This window comes from Mesoplodon mirus, assembly GCF_964341445.2.
Source record: "Mesoplodon mirus genome assembly, contig: SUPER_14_unloc_4, whole genome shotgun sequence".
NCBI lineage: Eukaryota > Metazoa > Chordata > Mammalia > Artiodactyla > Ziphiidae > Mesoplodon > Mesoplodon mirus.
This window is the reverse complement of record NW_028295741.1, coordinates 574,239-596,481: the sequence shown is the minus strand read 5'-3', so window position 1 is coordinate 596,481 and position 22,243 is coordinate 574,239. Positions and strand designations below refer to the sequence as shown.

Below are 22,243 nucleotides of genomic sequence, written 5' to 3'. Positions count from 1 at the left end.
GCGGTACATGCTGGCTCTCGGACAGTCAGAAATGGCTTCAGCAGATCCAGGTACAGTATGAAATTCTTTTTGGATGTAGCTCAGAAGCCATGGCCAGCCCTTGACTGCAAGTACTGCCTCGGGTTTCCCTGAGGTGGGGTAAACCTTCCTCTTAATGGCCTTTTGGTAAGTCTGGAAGACCATATCCAAGGGGAGCCCCAAAGTCAGTTTCATCCTCACAACCATGTTTCCAATTCCTGGAATTGGCTGCATGTGACTCACAAGAGCTGAGGAGGTTTGTGGAAATTGGGAGTGTCATAGCTTGAACCCTTTGTAGGTAAAGTTTTGCTGTTGTGAGAGTTTTATCAGGAGCAATGTGAAAGACTCCATGTCCCCAGGTAGATAGAAATAATCCTGTTCTACCTGTGTGTATGTGACAAGTCTCTAATAGTTCAGAGAGCAAGTATCTGGTCTTAGAAAGACTGATCCAAGCTTGGATGTTTCTGGTGACAAGGCAAGGTCCTGAGTTTCAAGTTCACCTTTTATGGTTGAGGAGACAATAAGGTGGTCAGAAGGGAAATCATGGAGGAGACCTTGGCTTCATCCATCGTGTAGGCTTGTATATGTGGTTCTATGTAGATCGTGTTTCAAAGGTGGAGCTTGTTTACAACTATGAACATTCTCCGATGTGCTTTTTGGACCTTCATTCCCAGAGCAAGAGCAGTGCCGAGGCTCTAGAAATGCCATGGATATTCTGAGCTGTCAGTGGCATTTCCCCGGTACTGTTCCCTTGGTGCCGCTCCTTGAAATGTCCAAAGGGATTATCATGTGTCTTGTGGCGGGTCCTAGCATTGTGAAAGGAAGCTGCTGCACCTGGCTCAGAGGATTTCGGATGTGGTGGGAGGAGGAGTAGTACTACGACTATAAATTGTATCACAGCATATCTATTCCATCTTGAGAGTGGGGTTGGGGGGTTATGAAGGGGGGCTTTTATTGTACTTTTATACATTGTACCCTTGAAACTAATTCAATTTTTTAAAATTAATTAATTTATTTGGGGCTGCATTGGGTCTTTGTTGCTGCTAGCGGGCGTTCTCTAGTTGCAGTGAGCGGGGGCTCCTCTTGGCTGTGGTGCACGGGCTTCTCATTGCAGTGGCTTCTCTTGTTCCGGATCATGGGCTCTAGGCACGCAGGCTTCCGTAGTTGTGGCACGTGGGCTCGGTAGATGTGGCACAGGCTCTAGAGCGCAGGCTCAGTAGTTGTGGCGCGCGGGCTTAGTTACTCCGTGGCACGTGGGATCTTCCCAGACCAGGGCTCGAACCCATGTCCCGTGCATTCGCAGGCATATTCTTAACCACTGCTCCACCAGGGAAGCCCGATAATTCAGTTTTTTATAAAGAGAAGATTCCTAATATTATTCCAAAATTTTAAAAATATGTAGTTGGATAACACTATGAAAAATTAACTGATATATTCTTTTATTATTTCTCTTTGCTCCCTGGATCTTTTTCCCCATCCAGTCAGCTAGGCACTGTGAGTTCACTGCATTAGGAAGGTAAAGACTCAGCAGAAATGAGGGAGAAAAACAGAAAAGTCTCAGCTTTGGAATGTTCACAACGGAGGCCACAGTAGAACAGGTGAGAATTCTGTGAACCAAAAATAAATGTCGTCTCAAATGCAAAAAAGTATTCTCTGCACTGGGAGGCAGGGGAGGGAGGGAGGGAAGGACTGAAGGAGAGAGATCAGTGTGGCCAGGGACATGGAGACTGTGCTTGAGGACGATATGCCCAGGAAGAGAATCAGAATCTGGAGAAGATTCAGCCTGCACGTGATCATTGCCTCCAGCCAGCACCCTCATCTCAGACGTTGGGAAATTCAGAGAGAGAGTGGGAGTACGTCAGGAGGGCCACGCGCATAGTCTGTGTGGCAGGGGTTGTGGCCGTTCCCTATTTGTGAGGAGTCCCCAGCAATTTGCAGGCCTCTTCTGGAAAATGCTGGCGGACGTCTCTAGTGCTTATGTGAAAGCTTGTTCACAAACCTTGAAAGATACAGATGTAGATGACAGATAGATGCATAGATAGAAAAATGTCCTTAAATAAAAGCTCCAGGAAAGGTTTGGAAAATGCCCTTTATTGCATAGGACGCTTCTATTGTCATATGATGTTAGACTGAGTGCCGGTCCCTTCATCCTCCTTCAGACCACGGCATTCTGTCTGCTACTCTCCCGAGGGTCCTTTCTTCTCCCTGGAAGGGATAAAACAAATGAGGTAGGCCAGGAAGAGACAAGAAGCACTCCAAGCTCTGCTGGTCAGGGTTACCCTCCAGCATTGCCTTAATGCTCAGAGCCACACACACCACAGTGAGCTTGGCTCCAGATCAACTACCACGCAACGAAGGTTCTGGAACATTTCCATATCTCGGGGGACCTCATTTCCACGTGACTCTCTTTCATATTCCCCTTTGTCACAGAAGGCTAGGTCCAGTGGTCCGGGTGAGATCTCGGCTCAGGCCCAAGGCTCTCAGACCTCAAAGTTCTGGTCCTGCAAGGGCCCCTGTCCTCTCTTGAGACCACTCCTGGCTCTCTCTGCCGAGAAGGAGCTGCTGGCAGTACGTCCTCTAAGAGTTGAGGTCCATCGTGCAGACCCTGAGAAAACTCCTAGGAAAAGGCTCCACCTTCTTGTTTACGTCAACAGAGGTCAATGCCTTTGTTAGTGCTGGGTGTGTCCCATTTGATGCAACTGCAGAGCCATTAGGTAAACCAGCACATGTGTGCGGCCCCTTCCCTTAGACTCCTCTGGGCCCTCGTGACATAGGCTCAGAAGACTGCCAGCCTCAAGCCTTACCTCTTCCAAGGGACGGCCACACCGTCCTCCAGGATCTTCTGTCCCATGAATCTCAGTTGCTGTTTGGAACTCAAAGGAGAGAAAAGATCCTGCCTGCGGGGTCTCTTTGGGCTGGGGCCTTCCCCCGTGGGCTGCTCTCCCTCATTCTCCTTTTCTTCTTGCTTCTCTTCCTCCTCCTCCTCCTCCTCCTCAGGTGTGCTCTCGGATTCCACATTGCCCATCCACTGGGCCATGTTGAGATGAAAGACACGGCAGCTGAAGCCCTGCAGGACGCCGCCCTTCACGTGCTGCTGGAGGATCTCCAAGGTGGGGAAGACCCGGCAGCAGGCCATGCACCTGAAGCCGTTCTCCATGGTCACCATCCAGTCCGGTGTCTTGGCGCTGGGTCTCTCCTCGACGGCAGGTGACCCTGATGGGCTGCCTGGCTCTGCCCTTTCCTCATACTCTTTCTCCTCCCCAGTGGGCTCACTGTCAGACAGGAGGCTTTCGGTGAACACATCAGAGGGGCAAGTGCCTACTGTGCACGCATCCTCAGGAAGGGTCACTTCTTCTATCGTCAGCTGCTTTTCAGGCAACTCCAAGGGTTTCTTTGTCTTCCAGGAGACAGCGACACCCTTGTTCACTTGTACCTGCATGTAGTATATTTTCATGCCCCTTTCCTCTTTGTCTGGGTGCAGATAGTCCTTACAGGGTGAAGAGAGTGAGGAGGAGACACAGTGTGATGGGGGAGCGGTCTCCCCTTCTTCCTGAACCTGGGCTAGGGGTGCTGTAGGCCAGTCAGTGTCTCAAAATCTCCGCATTGCTGAAAAAGGAAATTAAAACCGTAATAACATGCATGGGCCGTGCCGGAAGCTGAGGGAGCAGGTGTGGTAGACGAGAGAGGGACATTTGCATGACGTAGCTATGTCGTGAGCTTGGTGTCTGTTGGCCGTAGGATGGAGCGGTGTATCTGGTGTCATCTGTGGGCTTTTCATGTGCGTGGGGGGGATACTGGAGCGGTGTCTGTATACAGGGGTGTGGAGTATGGTGGTGAGGGCTGTGGTATGTGAGGGATGCGGCTGGATGCGTGTATGACAAGGAGTGTGATTTTGGTAATATCGGTGGTGCATTACATGTGGAATGGGGCTGTGGTGCTTGGGGTTTATGTGTGCTCTGAGAAGGGCTGTGCCTGGAGGGCAGATGTATGTGTGAGCTGTGTGGACCTGAGCTGGATGGTCCTGCTCTCAGTCTGGAGGTGTATGATGCAGAACTCTGTCCTTCTCTGGAAGCAAAGGCAAAGACAAAGCCTACATTTTCCTCTGAAGATGCTTAATCTGGTCCCTCTTCCCTCCACCTCAAGCCCAGACATTTCCGGACCCTGCTCCTTGACTTCCCCACCATGGTAGTAGCAGTATTCACACCGCCCCCCCAGACTCAGCTGGCATCCACGCCCTCGGAACAGCTCAGCCATCCTGCACAGGCTCCTCCACAGAGCCCTCATCACCTCTGATGACCCTGGATTTCCTCTCAGCCTCCCTGGGATCTGTGTGCCTCCTGCCTCACAGCCAAGCACCCCCTCAACTGAGGAGCCCCGCGCCCTTACCAGCGTAGCTGAGCTTGCGCGGAGTAGAAGTACAGAAGAAGTATTTAGGGGCAGAGGAGACCTCCACTGCCCCTGGGCTGCAGCCTTGGGCCACCACAGTGGATCCAAGCCGAGGGGGATCCTCTTGTGACTTCGAGATTCCTGAGGGAGGAATGAAAGGCTCAGGGAGGGTTCATCAGTCCTCTGTCCACAAATATTTACTGAGTGTGTGACACGTGTCAGGTGCAGTGAATACACACAGTTGAGAGTGTGGTTCCCAGTGGATCCTCCAGGATTTAATTCCAATCAATACTTATTCTCTCACTGTCTAGTTGGTAATGTAGGCCTCGGTGGTGACTGTGAGTGTGTGGGAAGAGTGAGTGATGTGTATCAGTTAAGTCTGTGGTAAGTGTGGGGTTGGCATGGGGAGCACAGTGCAGACGTGTCTATCTGTGTCTGTGGCCTTTGTGTGCATGGTTTCTGTTCACAAGTCAGGAATTCTGGGACATGTAACGTTTCCTCATTACATGGTGTGGCTTGTATTTATGGTGCGTGTTCATTCATTCATTCACCAAGATTCAGTAAGCAGCTACTCCTGTGTATCCGGCACTCTTCCATTGTTGTAGTCTTTGGTAACGCTGCACATTCTAGTAGGGGAAGACACACACTAAACAAAACTACAATAAATATATAATACATCAGCTGGTGGTAAGTATATAAGGGTTGCCAGACTTAGCGAACAAGAATACAAGGCACCCAGTTAAATTTCAGTTTCAGATAAACCCAGAATAATTTTTTAGTGTAAGTATTCCCATGCAGTATTTGTTCTTACTTAGTTTTAGTGTAAGTATGGCCCATACAATATTTGGGACATACTGATACTGAAAAATTACTTGTTGTTTATCTGGAATTCAAATTGAACTGGATAGCCCATATTTTCTCTGGCAATCCTGACATGGGTTACTGAGACTGTGGTTTACTGTGGTTTGTACAAAGCGGGTCTGGCATTACTCAAGAATGTGTTACAAGTGTGGTGTGTATGACACGTGACTGGTTCTTACAGAGGTATTTAGCGATGGCTGAAGTTAGCTGTGTTTGTGCGAGAGTTGTGGAGATACATATATATATATATATATATATATATATATATATATATATATATATATATATATATATATATATAGTGTGAGTGTGTGTGTGTGTCCTATATATATAGTGTGTGTGTCTATATACATATCTCATCTCCAGCGTTTGGTGTTGGAGGAGAGGATTGTGATACAGGTGGGTTGTATGAGAACGTAGTACAGGAGGGATCCGTGTATATACCTCCATGTGCTGTGTGTGGTTTACTAAGGAAGTTAAATGTGGGGTGTGTGATATTTTTGCTGCATCAGAGTGTACATGGGTGTATGAGTTACTGTCTCATAAAACACCCCTAACAAGAATTCTGTATACACTCTTACGTACACCGAGTGTCAGCCAGGTCCAGGCAGGGTGACAAGAACTTTACCACGCAGACTTTATATCTGGTAAGCACTCTAACCCCATTCATCTCGCTCTTCTCTGCACTACCACACACACACACACACACACACACACACACACACACACTCACACACCCACACACACACAGGAACATAGAGCAAAATATTCTGAATGGTCAGGGGCAGTCATTGCCTTCCCCAGCCTGTCCCAGCCACTGCCTGGAAATCTGCCTGCTGTCTAGAGCTCCATTCCCAGGGCCCATCCTACAGTCTCCAGGGCCCTGGGCCTGGTAGGAGCTACTGGGCTCTAATCTGGGGCAGAGGCCTCTAGCTGGAGCTCTGGGGTGACCACCCCTCTCCCAGGGCAAGCTACTCGCCTACATTTAATGCACGCAGGCACCACGTGGCCCGTGGCTCTCAGAGCTCCCCGCAGGACCCTGAGGCCATTTCTCACCCCCGCTCACGTGGTCTCAGTCTCTGGAAAACCCTTCCCTTCCCTTGATCTCCTTTGGGAAATTCTTCCTGTTGAAGGAATAAATCCTCCTTGCTTTCAATATGACACCATCCCTAGACAAACAATCTTCTTTCAAAGTGCATTCCACTTGTCAAGATATTTTTCAACAGGGCCTTCAACTCATGGGGCTTCTCTTTCCACTTTGGTAAAAGAGGCCAAGCAACTCATGGGTCTCTCTCAGCATCCTTGCATCCTTCACATCCCCCACCTCATGACCCCAGGGAAAGATCCAAGAGAATAAGAGAGAAATCGGGGACTGAGAAAAGCTGCACCTCTAGGTCTGTGCAAGCAGGATGCAGCCTGCTGTGAGTCCGACAAAGCTCCAGGCCCGGCTACCCCAGGAGAGAGTCCTCAGACCAGCGGAGCTGACCTCCCAACTCCCAGGGGGCATCTGGCCGTTCTGTGCCGTCTCACACCACAGGGGCCCTCCAGATAGATACGGCAGCATCAGTGAGACAAGGTCTCTCGCTCCCTGCTTCACAGGTGACACGTTCTCAGTCCCCCGCTTCCTAGAGAAGCTTCAGTTTGGCAGAAACCCATGTGCCCCAGACAAGTTGCCCCCCACATACCTCCTCCGTTCTCGGCAGTTTCCTGGGACTCTTCATTTTCCAGATGTTTCCTCTTTTGTCGCCGTTCCATCGTACCAACTAGAAGTCTCCCTTAGAAGATGCCTCAAGAGATGTCCAACTCCTCCTCTTCCCTACAGGTTGGCCCTTCTTGGCTCTTGGGCAATCCGTTGAAATGATTCAATACAAACAAAAATAGTCAAGTCTCCTAAATGGCTGAAAAACTTGTACCACTTAGTGAACCAGCAGTACTGCCTAGTGCTCACCAGGGCTGTTATGTTTGCAGGGTTGCCAGGCGCACAGCGGAATTCTGTGACCTCAGTGCTGACATCAGTGCATTCGATGGACCTAGGGTGAGCACAGTGTCTGCAGTAGCACAGGCCCCATTTTCAAGAACAATTCCTTTTTCCCAGCCGATGCTTTCCCGTGAAAGGGAAAGGTTCCTACCATATCTATTATAAATTGTATCATACCATGTCTATTATAAAATTCACATTTTGATTGGACATCTTTTAATGTCTTTTCTAGAGAGATTTAATATGAATATTTTAAATGGTCTCCAGTTTCCCTGTGGATTATTGACATTTTAAACTCTGCACTTCAATTTTCCCTCAATACGTGTAATTTTGTCACAGCTATTTCTGTACTTAAAGATGAGGAACTATATAATTGATTTCTTCATTTTTTCCCCATCTCTCTCCAAGGTACTGCATTTGATTGTGTCTTGCGACTGAGTGAAAAATGCTAGTCCTTGAGTCAGGACATTGGGCCCTTTAGCAAGTAACTCAACCTATCTGGGCTTCAGCTTCTGTATGTGCGATCAAGAGGCTTGGACTAGCTGACTTTTCAAATGCTGTGTTTCTTTGATTCACTCTCACTTACTGATCTGCTCCTTAAGAAGAGGGTCTGTTCTCATAAAGTAACAACAGTCTTTTCCTAACCCTGGGTTGGGCGGAGTTTAACTGTTCGTACTCAGTTTGTTAGTTATATTGCCTTCTACGTATGCTTAGCTCTAAATAATTTATATGGCTCTTGTGACTATTTTTAGATCTTCTTTTTTTCTTATTTTCTTTTACAGTTTCTAATTTGTTATCGCCAGTGTAGAGGAGCCTGATTGACTTTTAAAATTTATTGATCTTGTATGTGTGTGCCTTGTTGAACCGTCTTATTAGTTCCTGCTAGTTTATCTGTGGGTTCTTTTGGGTCTCCTAGATAAATGAGCATATTAAATGTAAATAGTGTGTTCTTTGGATAAAGCTTATTTTCTTGCATCTATATATATAGAAGCAATATGTTGAATTGATTTAAATATTTAAATACTTACATACCTGTTATCACAATCTAACGTTCTTTATCTTATTTTCTTTCAATCAATATTATGTTTTCAAGATTTATCCATGTGAATCCATATAGATCTAGGTCTTTGATTTTTGACTGTTTGATATTATTTCATCACATGCATATAGCATCATTTATTTTCCATTCAAGCATTATTGGACAATTGGATTGTTTCCCTCCCTTCTCTAGAACAAACAACATTTCCTAGAATATCCCTGAAGGTGTCTGAGAGTCGAGAAGGGCCAGGCTGCCCGAAGGATTGCTACTTGCTTTTAGCCACCTTCCAACAGGCCGTCTCCAGCCAGCAATTTGAAGCACAGCTGAAATGAGAACTGCCCCAAATGTGAAGATCTTAGGAGCTTCCTAGAAGGTGGGAGGTTAATATTAGATAGGCATCCTGCTGGGATCCCAGGGGAGTCTGAGCTGGCCTGAAGCTCATCTTCCTCCTCCACGTCTCAAGAGAAATGTGGAGGAAAGAAGACTTCAAAAACTGTGAGCAGGCAGAGGGAGGGATATTGGGGGCCGAAGCTGTAACTGAGGTCTTGGAGTGGGCTGTGAGCACGCAGAGCCTCTAGAGAGCCAGGCTCTGCCTTCTGAGAACTTCTCCCCTAAGGCTGCTCATAATTCACGTGATACCGGCCATATAGAGTCGACTTGGCCCACACTGTCACAGAAAGCCTTATCAGAATCTCTTCTTCTTCATACACTCTTGTGTCTGTTACTTGGTTATTGCCTTTGGTACTCCACTGATGTGAACCACAGTCGCCAGGGGATGGAGGACACTAGTGACCCATCTTGCTCTGTGGCCTCAGTCCACAGCTGGAGGGTAAGGGAAGAAGCCAAATGAAGGTTAAGAAGGAAAGATGGAGTTTGAAGAGAAGACCTGAGTTAAGGGTGTCTTCTCAAGTCTTGATGACTGAAATGTAGCTCTAGTACCTGAAGTCCTGCTTGTTCTCAAGGCTGACCGCGGGGCTGGGTGCATTCAGTGAAGGAACCGTATACACTTAGTATTTCCTTGCTTGCTCACGCTTGCCCTCCTCTGATACACCCTCTGCAAGACTGATCTTCCCCTGAAACAACTTTCCCCCTGCTACTGTCATCTCAGGAACATTTGCTTCCCCTTCCTAGTGTCCCCCTAGAATGCCATTGCAGCCAATTCATAATTTGATAATCATGCTGCTTACCATATTCTCAGCAATTTCGGATAAATTTTATTCGCTTTATTCCATAGTCTTCACCCATCAATAATCTTCCTTAACTTCCTAGCTGCAGGTTAACCCATTTGGAATCATTTCTTTTTCTTTCTCTTCTTTGGCAAATCCTTTCTATCTTTTAAGGTCTTTTTCTTGTCTCTCTACCATCCTGCCTTGCTGAACTTCTTTTTTTCCGTTTAAATAACCTTTCAATCTCCTTCCCCAGTTTCCTCATAAACATTGAGAGTTTATTCCTCACACGTTAGACAGCGGTTTATGAATGGCCAGGCATAATGGACTCAGAATGAGTTGGCACGCCCGAGGTACCTGTCTTGCTGGGGAGCCAGAGGTGAAGGGCTGGCTGCTGGACACATGTTTGCATGGAGTCAGGCTGAGTGGCCTCAGGGTGTTTGCCCTGCACTTGTGTGTGTTTCTCCCTAGTTGGTTTCCTTGTCCAGCCACCTGTGACCTCCCTCCATCCAGCCCAGGGAATCCTTCTCATCACAGGGGTAGGATGTTTGTCTCATTTTCCATCACATCCTTTCCCCAAAGTTTGGTTGTGAGTTGTTCCCATTCCAAAGACCTTTCCTCTTTGAAGAGAAAAGAGAAAATCTTGTCTCTCCTTTCCTCTCACTTCACTTCTGCTCTATTATCTCCTCCGTCCAGAATGGCCCACTGACTCACATGGGTGTAGATCCGAAGATGGCAAGAACTGCCAGCAATTCTGAGATAATAATATGGATGGATCAGGAAAACTTGAAGACCTTTATCCCGCCACATTAAAAAAAATTGCACTTCCAGTGTATTCAGAGTCTCAGTGTAGAAACACAAATGATAGAGAAATTGAATTACACTCAAGTTTTTCTTTCCTCCTTTCCTGATTTATTCTAATCCTCAATGCTAACATGATGAACTATTTGTTAGGTAAAGTTTCAGACATTTTCTAACCATGCACACTTTTCTTTTTTTCACATAAGAGTGTGAACTAGGTCACTTTCAACATGCTGTGATTCTGTGATTCACTGTCTCCCACCGAGTCATCCACAGATAAAGTCATCTGTTTCACGGAGAACTATTTCCAATAGCTAATAGCCAATGTCTGTGGAGTGCTTACTCTGTGTCGGTTTCTTGTAACTACTTTACAGATCATTTGTACAGCGTACCCATGGACCAGGTACAATTATGACCCCCAAGTGACAGATAAGTGCAGATAAGTACAAATAAATACAGAGGCCAAGTGACTTGCCCAAGACGCTGGAGCAAATCAAAATCCATGCCTCTGTAATCATTTTGCTCTATTGCCTCTGTCTGGGAGGCTTGATGATTTGGCAACTAAAACCTTAAATATCATGTTCCATTTTTATATCTGTGACACAAGCGTGGGGCTGTGATACGGGGTAACTAACCTGACTACTTTTGAAAACCCTTATGCACCTGGATGAAAGTAAGCCAGGGACTGCAAGCCATAGATTTAAGGTTTCCTACCAACTTTTAAAAATAGCTTCTTGAATGCAATTTATGTAGTGTCAAGTCTAGGATGTAGCCCAAATAGTAACAGAAAAATGGAGATATGTAGGAAAATACTTAAAGTTGACAAGTATTGGGAGTGTAGTATTTTTGGGGCCAGCGTGTAGACCACAGGAAAACTTGCTGTTTCCATCCCAAAGGGAAGAGCCCTACGTTGCAACTGCCAAGGTCCCTGGGGCAGCAAGTGTGCTCACTGCTTAGTAAAGAAGCATCCTCAGTTTGATAGAATCATATGGGAGCCTTACATTTGGCAGTTCTACATTCTTGATGTAATAATATTTTCAGGGTGTGGGAGCGTATCAAGCTCTGAAAATACCCTTGGAGAGATCTGCTTATTAAGTTTGGCTATTTCAATCTCCCTACTACTTCTTTACTAAACACCAGGCGGTTTCCTTCACTTTTCAGAACCATGTTGTTTTTCCCTTGTCTAATGAACTTTGAAATACTTTTGGATGAGCTATTAAGTTTGGGGAAAAATAAACATCTCTTTAAAATAAGGAAGATAATAACAATGACAAGTAGAAAAATCTCTAAAACAGAGAATATCCTCCATTCTAGCCAATGACGGAGTGGAAGGTTCGTGCTCGCTGTCCAGGACGTAGAAATAAAAGCTGAGGAGGCGCTGAGGCGTCTCCTGGATCTCTATGAGCCTCCATCATTTCTGCTGAGTAGGGTTGACAGATAAAATATAGGCTGTTTAGTTAAATATGAATGTTTGAAAAACAACGAGTACATTTTGAAGATAAGTATGCCCCAAATAGTTCATAGGATCTACTTATACTAAAAATAATGACTTATTATTCATGTGAAGTTCAAGGTTAACTGGGTATCCTGTATTTTTATGTACTAAATCTGACAGCCCTACTGATGATCCACAATGGAGGCAGTTGAGGAGCGGTACATGCTGGCTCTCGGACAGTCAGAAATGGCTTCAGCAGATCCAGGTACAGTATGAAATTCTTTTTGGATGTAGCTCAGAAGCCATGGCCAGCCCTTGACTGCAAGTACTGCCTCGGGTTTCCCTGAGGTGGGGTAAACCTTCCTCTTAATGGCCTTTTGGTAAGTCTGGAAGACCATATCCAAGGGGAGCCCCAAAGTCAGTTTCATCCTCACAACCATGTTTCCAATTCCTGGAATTGGCTGCATGTGACTCACAAGAGCTGAGGAGGTTTGTGGAAATTGGGAGTGTCATAGCTTGAACCCTTTGTAGGTAAAGTTTTGCTGTTGTGAGAGTTTTATCAGGAGCAATGTGAAAGACTCCATGTCCCCAGGTAGATAGAAATAATCCTGTTCTACCTGTGTGTATGTGACAAGTCTCTAATAGTTCAGAGAGCAAGTATCTGGTCTTAGAAAGACTGATCCAAGCTTGGATGTTTCTGGTGACAAGGCAAGGTCCTGAGTTTCAAGTTCACCTTTTATGGTTGAGGAGACAATAAGGTGGTCAGAAGGGAAATCATGGAGGAGACCTTGGCTTCATCCATCGTGCAGGCTTGTATATGTGGTTCTATGTAGATCGTGTTTCAAAGGTGGAGCTTGTTTACAACTATGAACATTCTCCGATGTGCTTTTTGGACCTTCATTCCCAGAGCAAGAGCAGTGCCGAGGCTCTAGAAATGCCATGGATATTCTGAGCTGTCAGTGGCATTTCCCCGGTACTGTTCCCTTGGTGCCGCTCCTTGAAATGTCCAAAGGGATTATCATGTGTCTTGTGGCGGGTCCTAGCATTGTGAAAGGAAGCTGCTGCACCTGGCTCAGAGGATTTCGGATGTGGTGGGAGGAGGAGTAGTACTACGACTATAAATTGTATCACAGCATATCTATTCCATCTTGAGAGTGGGGTTGGGGGGTTATGAAGGGGGGCTTTTATTGTACTTTTATACATTGTACCCTTGAAACTAATTCAATTTTTTAAAATTAATTAATTTATTTGGGGCTGCATTGGGTCTTTGTTGCTGCTAGCGGGCGTTCTCTAGTTGCAGTGAGCGGGGGCTCCTCTTGGCTGTGGTGCACGGGCTTCTCATTGCAGTGGCTTCTCTTGTTCCGGATCATGGGCTCTAGGCACGCAGGCTTCCGTAGTTGTGGCACGTGGGCTCGGTAGATGTGGCACAGGCTCTAGAGCGCAGGCTCAGTAGTTGTGGCGCGCGGGCTTAGTTACTCCGTGGCACGTGGGATCTTCCCAGACCAGGGCTCGAACCCATGTCCCCTGCATTCGCAGGCATATTCTTAACCACTGCTCCACCAGGGAAGCCCGATAATTCAGTTTTTTATAAAGAGAAGATTCCTAATATTATTCCAAAATTTTAAAAATATGTAGTTGGATAACACTATGAAAAATTAACTGATATATTCTTTTATTATTTCTCTTTGCTCCCTGGATCTTTTTCCCCATCCAGTCAGCTAGGCACTGTGAGTTCACTGCATTAGGAAGGTAAAGACTCAGCAGAAATGAGGGAGAAAAACAGAAAAGTCTCAGCTTTGGAATGTTCACAACGGAGGCCACAGTAGAACAGGTGAGAATTCTGTGAACCAAAAATAAATGTCGTCTCAAATGCAAAAAAGTATTCTCTGCACTGGGAGGCAGGAGAGGGAGGGAGGGAAGGACTGAAGGAGAGAGATCAGTGTGGCCAGGGACATGGAGACTGTGCTTGAGGACGATATGCCCAGGAAGAGAATCAGAATCTGGAGAAGATTCAGCCTGCACGTGATCATTGCCTCCAGCCAGCACCCTCATCTCAGACGTTGGGAAATTCAGAGAGAGAGTGGGAGTACGTCAGGAGGGCCACGCGCATAGTCTGTGTGGCAGGGGTTGTGGCCGTTCCCTATTTGTGAGGAGTCCCCAGCAATTTGCAGGCCTCTTCTGGAAAATGCTGGCGGACGTCTCTAGTGCTTATGTGAAAGCTTGTTCACAAACCTTGAAAGATACAGATGTAGATGACAGATAGATGCATAGATAGAAAAATGTCCTTAAATAAAAGCTCCAGGAAAGGTTTGGAAAATGCCCTTTATTGCATAGGACGCTTCTATTGTCATATGATGTTAGACTGAGTGCCGGTCCCTTCATCCTCCTTCAGACCACGGCATTCTGTCTGCTACTCTCCCGAGGGTCCTTTCTTCTCCCTGGAAGGGATAAAACAAATGAGGTAGGACAGGAAGAGACAAGAAGCACTCCAAGCTCTGCTGGTCAGGGTTACCCTCCAGCATTGCCTTAATGCTCAGAGCCACACACACCACAGTGAGCTTGGCTCCAGATCAACTACCACGCAACGAAGGTTCTGGAACATTTCCATATCTCGGGGGACCTCATTTCCACGTGACTCTCTTTCATATTCCCCTTTGTCACAGAAGGCTCGGTCCAGTGGTCAGGGTGAGATCTCGGCTCAGGCCCAAGGCTCTCAGACCTCAAAGTTCTGGTCCTGCAAGGGCCCCTGTCCTCTCTTGAGACCACTCCTGGCTCTCTCTGCCGAGAAGGAGCTGCTGGCAGTACGTCCTCTAAGAGTTGAGGTCCATCGTGCAGACCCTGAGAAAACTCCTAGGAAAAGGCTCCACCTTCTTGTTTACGTCAACAGAGGTCAATGCCTTTGTTAGTGCTGGGTGTGTCCCATTTGATGCAACTGCAGAGCCATTAGGTAAACCAGCACATGTGTGCGGCCCCTTCCCTTAGACTCCTCTGGGCCCTCGTGACATAGGCTCAGAAGACTGCCAGCCTCAAGCCTTACCTCTTCCAAGGGACGGCCACACCGTCCTCCAGGATCTTCTGTCCCATGAATCTCAGTTGCTGTTTGGAACTCAAAGGAGAGAAAAGACCCTGCCTGCGGGGTCTCTTTGGGCTGGGGCCTTCCCCCGTGGGCTGCTCTCCCTCATTCTCCTTTTCTTCTTGCTTCTCTTCCTCCTCCTCCTCCTCCTCCTCAGGTGTGCTCTCGGATTCCACATTGCCCATCCACTGGGCCATGTTGAGATGAAAGACACGGCAGCTGAAGCCCTGCAGGACGCCGCCCTTCACGTGCTGCTGGAGGATCTCCAAGGTGGGGAAGACCCGGCAGCAGGCCATGCACCTGAAGCCGTTCTCCATGGTCACCATCCAGTCCGGTGTCTTGGCCCTGGGTCTCTCCTCGACGGCAGGTGACCCTGATGGGCTGCCTGGCTCTGCCCTTTCCTCATACTCTTTCTCCTCCCCAGTGGGCTCACTGTCAGACAGGAGGCTTTCGGTGAACACATCAGAGGGGCAAGTGCCTACTGTGCACGCATCCTCAGGAAGGGTCACTTCTTCTATCGTCAGCTGCTTTTCAGGCAACTCCAAGGGTTTCTTTGTCTTCCAGGAGACAGCGACACCCTTGTTCACTTGTACCTGCATGTAGTATATTTTCATGCCCCTTTCCTCTTTGTCTGGGTGCAGATAGTCCTTACAGGGTGAAGAGAGTGAGGAGGAGACACAGTGTGATGGGGGAGCGGTCTCCCCTTCTTCCTGAACCTGGGCTAGGGGTGCTGTAGGCCAGGCAGTGTCTCGAAATCTCCGCATTGCTGAAAAAGGAAATTAAAACCATAATAACATGCATGGGCCGTGCCGGAAGCTGAGGGAGCAGGTGTGGTAGACGAGAGAGGGACATTTGCATGACGTAGCTATGTCGTGAGCTTGGTGTCTGTTGGCCGTAGGATGGAGCGGTGTATCTGGTGTCATCTGTGGGCTTTTCATGTGCGTGGGGGGGATACTGGAGCGGTGTCTGTATACAGGGGTGTGGAGTATGGTGGTGAGGGCTGTGGTATGTGAGGGATGCGGCTGGATGCGTGTATGACAAGGAGTGTGATTTTGGTAATATCGGTGGTGCATTACATGTGGAATGGGGCTGTGGTGCTTGGGGTTTATGTGTGCTCTGAGAAGGGCTGTGCCTGGAGGGCAGATGTATGTGTGAGCTGTGTGGACCTGAGCTGGATGGTCCTGCTCTCAGTCTGGAGGTGTATGATGCAGAACTCTGTCCTTCTCTGGAAGCAAAGGCAAAGACAAAGCCTACATTTTCCTCTGAAGATGCTTAATCTGGTCCCTCTTCCCTCCACCTCAAGCCCAGACATTTCCGGACCCTGCTCCTTGACTTCCCCACCATGGTAGTAGCAGTATTCACACCGCCCCCCCAGACTCAGCTGGCATCCACGCCCTCGGAACAGCTCAGCCATCCTGCCCAGGCTCCTCCACAGAGCCCTCATCACCTCTGATGACCCTGGATTTCCTCTCAGCCTCCCTGGGATCTGTGTGCCTCCTGCCTCACAGCCAAGCACCCCCTCAACTGAGGAGCCCCGCGCCCTTACCAGCGTAGCTGAGCTTGCGCGGAGTAGAAGTACAGAAGAAGTATTTAGGGGCAGAGGAGACCTCCACTGCCCCTGGGCTGCAGCCTTGGGCCACCACAGTGGATCCAAGCCGAGGGGGATCCTCTTGTGACTTCGAGATTCCTGAGGGAGGAATGAAAGGCTCAGGGAGGGTTCATCAGTCCTCTGTCCACAAATATTTACTGAGTGTGTGACACGTGTCAGGTGCAGTGAATACACACAGTTGAGAGTGTGGTTCCCAGTGGATCCTCCAGGATTTAATTCCAATCAATACTTATTCTCTCACTGTCTAGTTGGTAATGTAGGCCTCGGTGGTGACTGTGAGTGTGTGGGAAGAGTGAGTGATGTGTATCAGTTAAGTCTGTGGTAAGTGTGGGGTTGGCATGGGGAGCACAGTGCAGATGTGTCTATCTGTGTCTGTGGCCTTTGTGTGCATGGTTTCTGTTCACAAGTCAGGAATTCTGGGACATGTAACGTTTCCTCATTACATGGTGTGGCTTGTATTTATGGTGCGTGTTCATTCATTCATTCACCAAGATTCAGTAAGCAGCTACTCCTGTGTATCCGGCACTCTTCCATTGTTGTAGTCTTTGGTAACGCTGCACATTCTAGTAGGGGAAGACACACACTAAACAAAACTACAATAAATATATAATACATCAGCTGGTGGTAAGTATATAAGGGTTGCCAGACTTAGCGAACAAGAATACAAGGCACCCAGTTAAATTTCAGTTTCAGATAAACCCAGAATAATCTTTTAGTGTAAGTATTCCCATGCAGTATTTGTTCTTACTTAGTTTTAGTGTAAGTATGGCCCATACAATATTTGGGACATACTGATACTGAAAAATTACTTGTTGTTTATCTGGAATTCAAATTGAACTGGATAGCCCATATTTTCTCTGGCAATCCTGACATGGGTTACTGAGACTGTGGTTTACTGTGGTTTGTACAAAGCGGGTCTGGCATTACTCAAGAATGTGTTACAAGTGTGGTGTGTATGACACGTGACTGGTTCTTACAGAGGTATTTAGCGATGGCTGAAGTTAGCTGTGTTTGTGTGAGAGTTGTGGAGATACATATATATATATATATATATATGTATATATATATATAGTGTGTGTGTGTCTGTGTGTCCTATATATATAGTGTGAGTGTCTATATACATATCTCATCTCCAGCGTTTGGTGTTGGAGGAGAGGATTGTGATACAGGTGGGTTGTATGAGAACGTAGTACAGGAGGGATGCGTGTATATACCTCCATGTGCTGTGTGTGGTTTAATAAGGAAGTTATATGTGGGGTGTGTGATATTTTTGCTGCATCAGAGTGTACATGGGTGTATGAGTTACTGTCTCATAAAACACCCCTAACAAGAATTCTGTATACACTCTTACGTATACCGAGTGTCAGCCAGGTCCAGGCAGGGTGACAAGAACTTTACCACGCAGACTTTATATCTGGTAAGCACTCTAACCCCATTCATCTCGCTCTTCTCTGCACTACCACACACACACACACACACACACACACACACACACACACTCACACACCCACACACACACAGGAACATAGAGCAAAATATTCTGAATGGTCAGGGGCAGTCATTGCCTTCCCCAGCCTGTCCCAGCCACTGCCTGGAAATCTGCCTGCTGTCTAGAGCTCCATTCCCAGGGCCCATCCTACAGTCTCCAGGGCCCTGGGCCTGGTAGGAGCTACTGGGCTCTAATCTGGGGCAGAGGCCTCTAGCTGGAGCTCTGGGGTGACCACCCCTCTCCCAGGGCAAGCTACTCGCCTACATTTAATGCACGCAGGCACCACGTGGCCCGTGGCTCTCAGAGCTCCCCGCAGGACCCTGAGGCCATTTCTCACCCCCGCTCACGTGGTCTCAGTCTCTGGAAAACCCTTCCCTTCCCTTGATCTCCTTTGGGAAATTCTTCCTGTTGAAGGAATAAATCCTCCTTGCTTTCAATATGACACCATCCCTAGACAAACAATCTTCTTTCAAAGTGCATTCCACTTGTCAAGATATTTTTCAACAGGGCCTTCAACTCATGGGGCTTCTCTTTCCACTTTGGTAAAAGAGGCCAAGCAACTCATGGGTCTCTCTCAGCATCCTTGCATCCTTCACATCCCCCACCTCATGACCCCAGGGAAAGATCCAAGAGAATAAGAGAGAAATCGGGGACTGAGAAAAGCTGCACCTCTAGGTCTGTGCAAGCAGGATGCAGCCTGCTGTGAGTCCGACAAAGCTCCAGGCCCGGCTGCCCCAGGAGAGAGTCCTCAGACCAGCGGAGCTGACCTCCCAACTCCCAGGGGGCATCTGGCCGTTCTGTGCCGTCTCACACCACAGGGGCCCTCCAGATAGATACGGCAGCATCAGTGAGACAAGGTCTCTCGCTCCCTGCTTCACAGGTGACACGTTCTCAGTCCCCCGCTTCCTAGAGAAGCTTCAGTTTGGCAGAAACCCATGTGCCCCAGACAAGTTGCCCCCCACATACCTCCTCCGTTCTCGGCAGTTTCCTGGGACTCTTCATTTTCCAGATGTTTCCTCTTTTGTCGCCGTTCCATCGTACCAACTAGAAGTCTCCCTTAGAAGATGCCTCAAGAGATGTCCAACTCCTCCTCTTCCCTACAGGTTGGCCCTTCTTGGCTCTTGGGCAATCCGTTGAAATGATTCAATACAAACAAAAATAGTCAAGTCTCCTAAATGGCTGAAAAACTTGTACCACTTAGTGAACCAGCAGTACTGCCTAGTGCTCACCAGGGCTGTTATGTTTGCAAGGTTGCCAGGCGCACAGCGGAATTCTGTGACCTCAGTGCTGACATCAGTGCATTCGATGGACCTAGGGTGAGCACAGTGTCTGCAGTAGCACAGGCCCCATTTTCAAGAACAATTCCTTTTTCCCAGCCGATGCTTTCCCGTGAAAGGGAAAGGTTCCTACCATATCTATTATAAATTGTATCATACCATGTCTATTATAAAATTCACATTTTGATTGGACATCTTTTAATGTCTTTTCTAGAGAGATTTAATATGAATATTTTAAATGGTCTCCAGTTTCCCTGTGGATTATTGACATTTTAAACTCTGCACTTCAATTTTCCCTCAATACGTGTAATTTTGTCACAGCTATTTCTGTACTTAAAGATGAGGAACTATATAATTGATTTCTTCATTTTTTCCCCATCTCTCTCCAAGGTACTGCATTTGATTGTGTCTTGCGACTGAGTGAAAAATGCTAGTCCTTGAGTCAGGACATTGGGCCCTTTAGCAAGTAACTCAACCTATCTGGGCTTCAGCTTCTGTATGTGCGATCAAGAGGCTTGGACTAGCTGACTTTTCAAATGCTGTGTTTCTTTGATTCACTCTCACTTACTGATCTGCTCCTTAAGAAGAGGGTCTGTTCTCATAAAGTAACAACAGTCTTTTCCTAACCCTGGGTTGGGCGGAGTTTAACTGTTCGTACTCAGTTTGTTAGTTATATTGCCTTCTACGTATGCTTAGCTCTAAATAATTTATATGGCTCTTGTGACTATTTTTAGATCTTCTTTTTTTCTTATTTTCTTTTACAGTTTCTAATTTGTTATCGCCAGTGTAGAGGAGCCTGATTGACTTTTAAAATTTATTGATCTTGTATGTGTGTGCCTTGTTGAACCGTCTTATTAGTTCCTGCTAGTTTATCTGTGGGTTCTTTTGGGTCTCCTAGATAAATGAGCATATTAAATGTAAATAGTGTGTTCTTTGGATAAAGTTTATTTTCTTGCATCTATATATATAGAAGCAATATGTTGAATTGATTTAAATATTTAAATACTTACATACCTGTTATCACAATCTAACGTTCTTTATCTTATTTTCTTTCAATCAATATTATGTTTTCAAGATTTATCCATGTGAATCCATATAGATCTAGGTCTTTGATTTTTGACTGTTTGATATTATGTGATCACATGCATATAGCATCATTTATTTTCCATTCAAGCATTATTGGACAATTGGATTGTTTCCCTCCCTTCTCTAGAACAAACAACATTTCCTAGAATATCCCTGAAGGTGTCTGAGAGTCGAGAAGGGCCAGGCTGCCCGAAGGATTGCTACTTGCTTTTAGCCACCTTCCAACAGGCCGTCTCCAGCCAGCAATTTGAAGCACAGCTGAAATGAGAACTGCCCCAAATGTGAAGATCTTAGGAGCTTCCTAGAAGGTGGGAGGTTAATGATAGGCATCCTGCTGGGATCCCAGGGGAGTCTGAGCTGGCCTGAAGCTCATCTTCCTCCTCCACCTCTCAAGAGAAATGTGGAGGAAAGAAGACTTCAAAAACTGTGAGCAGGCAGAGGGAGGGATATTGGGGGCCGAAGCTGTAACTGAGGTCTTGGAGTGGGCTGTGAGCACGCAGAGCCTCTAGAGAGCCAGGCTCTGCCTTCTGAGAACTTCTCCCCTAAGGCTGCTCATAATTCACGTGATACCGGCCATATAGAGTCGACTTGGCCCACACTGTCACAGAAAGCCTTATCAGAATCTCTTCTTCTTCATACACTCTTGTGTCTGTTACTTGGTTATTGCCTTTGGTACTCCACTGATGTGAACCACAGTCGCCAGGGGATGGAGGACACTAGTGACCCATCTTGCTCTGTGGCCTCAGTCCACAGCTGGAGGGTAAGGGAAGAGGCCAAATGAAGGTCAAGAAGGAAAGATGGAGTTTGAAGAGAAGACCTGAGTTAAGGGTGTCTTCTCAAGTCTTGATGACTGAAATGTAGCTCTAGTACCTGAAGTCCTGCTTGTTCTCAAGGCTGACCGCGGGGCTGGGTGCATTCAGTGAAGGAACCGTATACACTTAGTATTTCCTTGCTTGCTCACGCTTGCCCTCCTCTGATACACCCTCTGCAAGACTGATCTTCCCCTGAAACAACTTTCCCCCTGCTACTGTCATCTCAGGAACATTTGCTTCCCCTTCCTAGTGTCCCCCTAGAATGCCATTGCAGCCAATTCATAATTTGATAATCATGCTGCTTACCATATTCTCAGCAATTTCGGATAAATTTTATTCGCTTTATTCCATAGTCTTCACCCATCAATAATCTTCCTTAACTTCCTAGCTGCAGGTTAACCCATTTGGAATCATTTCTTTTTCTTTCTCTTCTTTGGCAAATCCTTTCTATCTTTTAAGGTCTTTTTCTTGTCTCTCTACCATCCTGCCTTGCTGAACTTCTTTTTTTTCCGTTTAAATAACCTTTCAATCTCCTTCCCCAGTTTCCTCATAAACATTGAGAGTTTATTCCTCACACGTTAGACAGCGGTTTATGAATGGCCAGGCATAATGGACTCAGAATGAGTTGGCACGCCCGAGGTACCTGTCTTGCTGGGGAGCCAGAGGTGAAGGGCTGGCTGCTGGACACATGTTTGCATGGAGTCAGGCTGAGTGGCCTCAGGGTGTTTGCCCTGCACTTGTGTGTGTTTCTCCCTAGTTGGTTTCCTTGTCCAGCCACCTGTGACCTCCCTCCATCCAGCCCAGGGAATCCTTCTCATCACAGGGGTAGGATGTTTGTCTCATTTTCCATCACATCCTTTCCCCAAAGTTTGGTTGTGAGTTGTTCCCATTCCAAAGACCTTTCCTCTTTGAAGAGAAAAGAGAAAATCTTGTCTCTCCTTTCCTCTCACTTCACTTCTGCTCTATTATCTCCTCCGTCCAGAATGGCCCACTGACTCACATGGGTGTAGATCCGAAGATGGCAAGAACTGCCAGCAATTCTGAGATAATAATATGGATGGATCAGGAAAACTTGAAAACCTTTATCCCGCCACATTAAAAAAAATTGCACTTCCAGTGTATTCAGAGTCTCAGTGTAGAAACACAAATGATAGAGAAATTGAATTACACTCAAGTTTTTCTTTCCTCCTTTCCTGATTTATTCTAATCCTCA

At 46.8% G+C, this 22,243-nt stretch overlaps 1 protein-coding gene across 1 annotated transcript in view; it reads right to left on the bottom strand.

The window, feature by feature from the left end:
• Positions 1–3,607: 3,607 nt before the first annotated feature.
• Positions 3,608–22,243, bottom strand: part of LOC309816154 (uncharacterized protein) — a gene marked incomplete at both ends in the record, with an annotated part of 59,342 nt that continues 40,706 nt past the window's right edge. Inside the window, 2 exons of the mRNA XM_082646811.1 lie at positions 3,608–3,624; positions 14,840–15,388. Of these exons, the coding sequence (XP_082502937.1) occupies positions 3,608–3,624; positions 14,840–15,388 (566 nt within the window). The remainder of the gene's footprint in view (positions 3,625–14,839; positions 15,389–22,243) is intronic.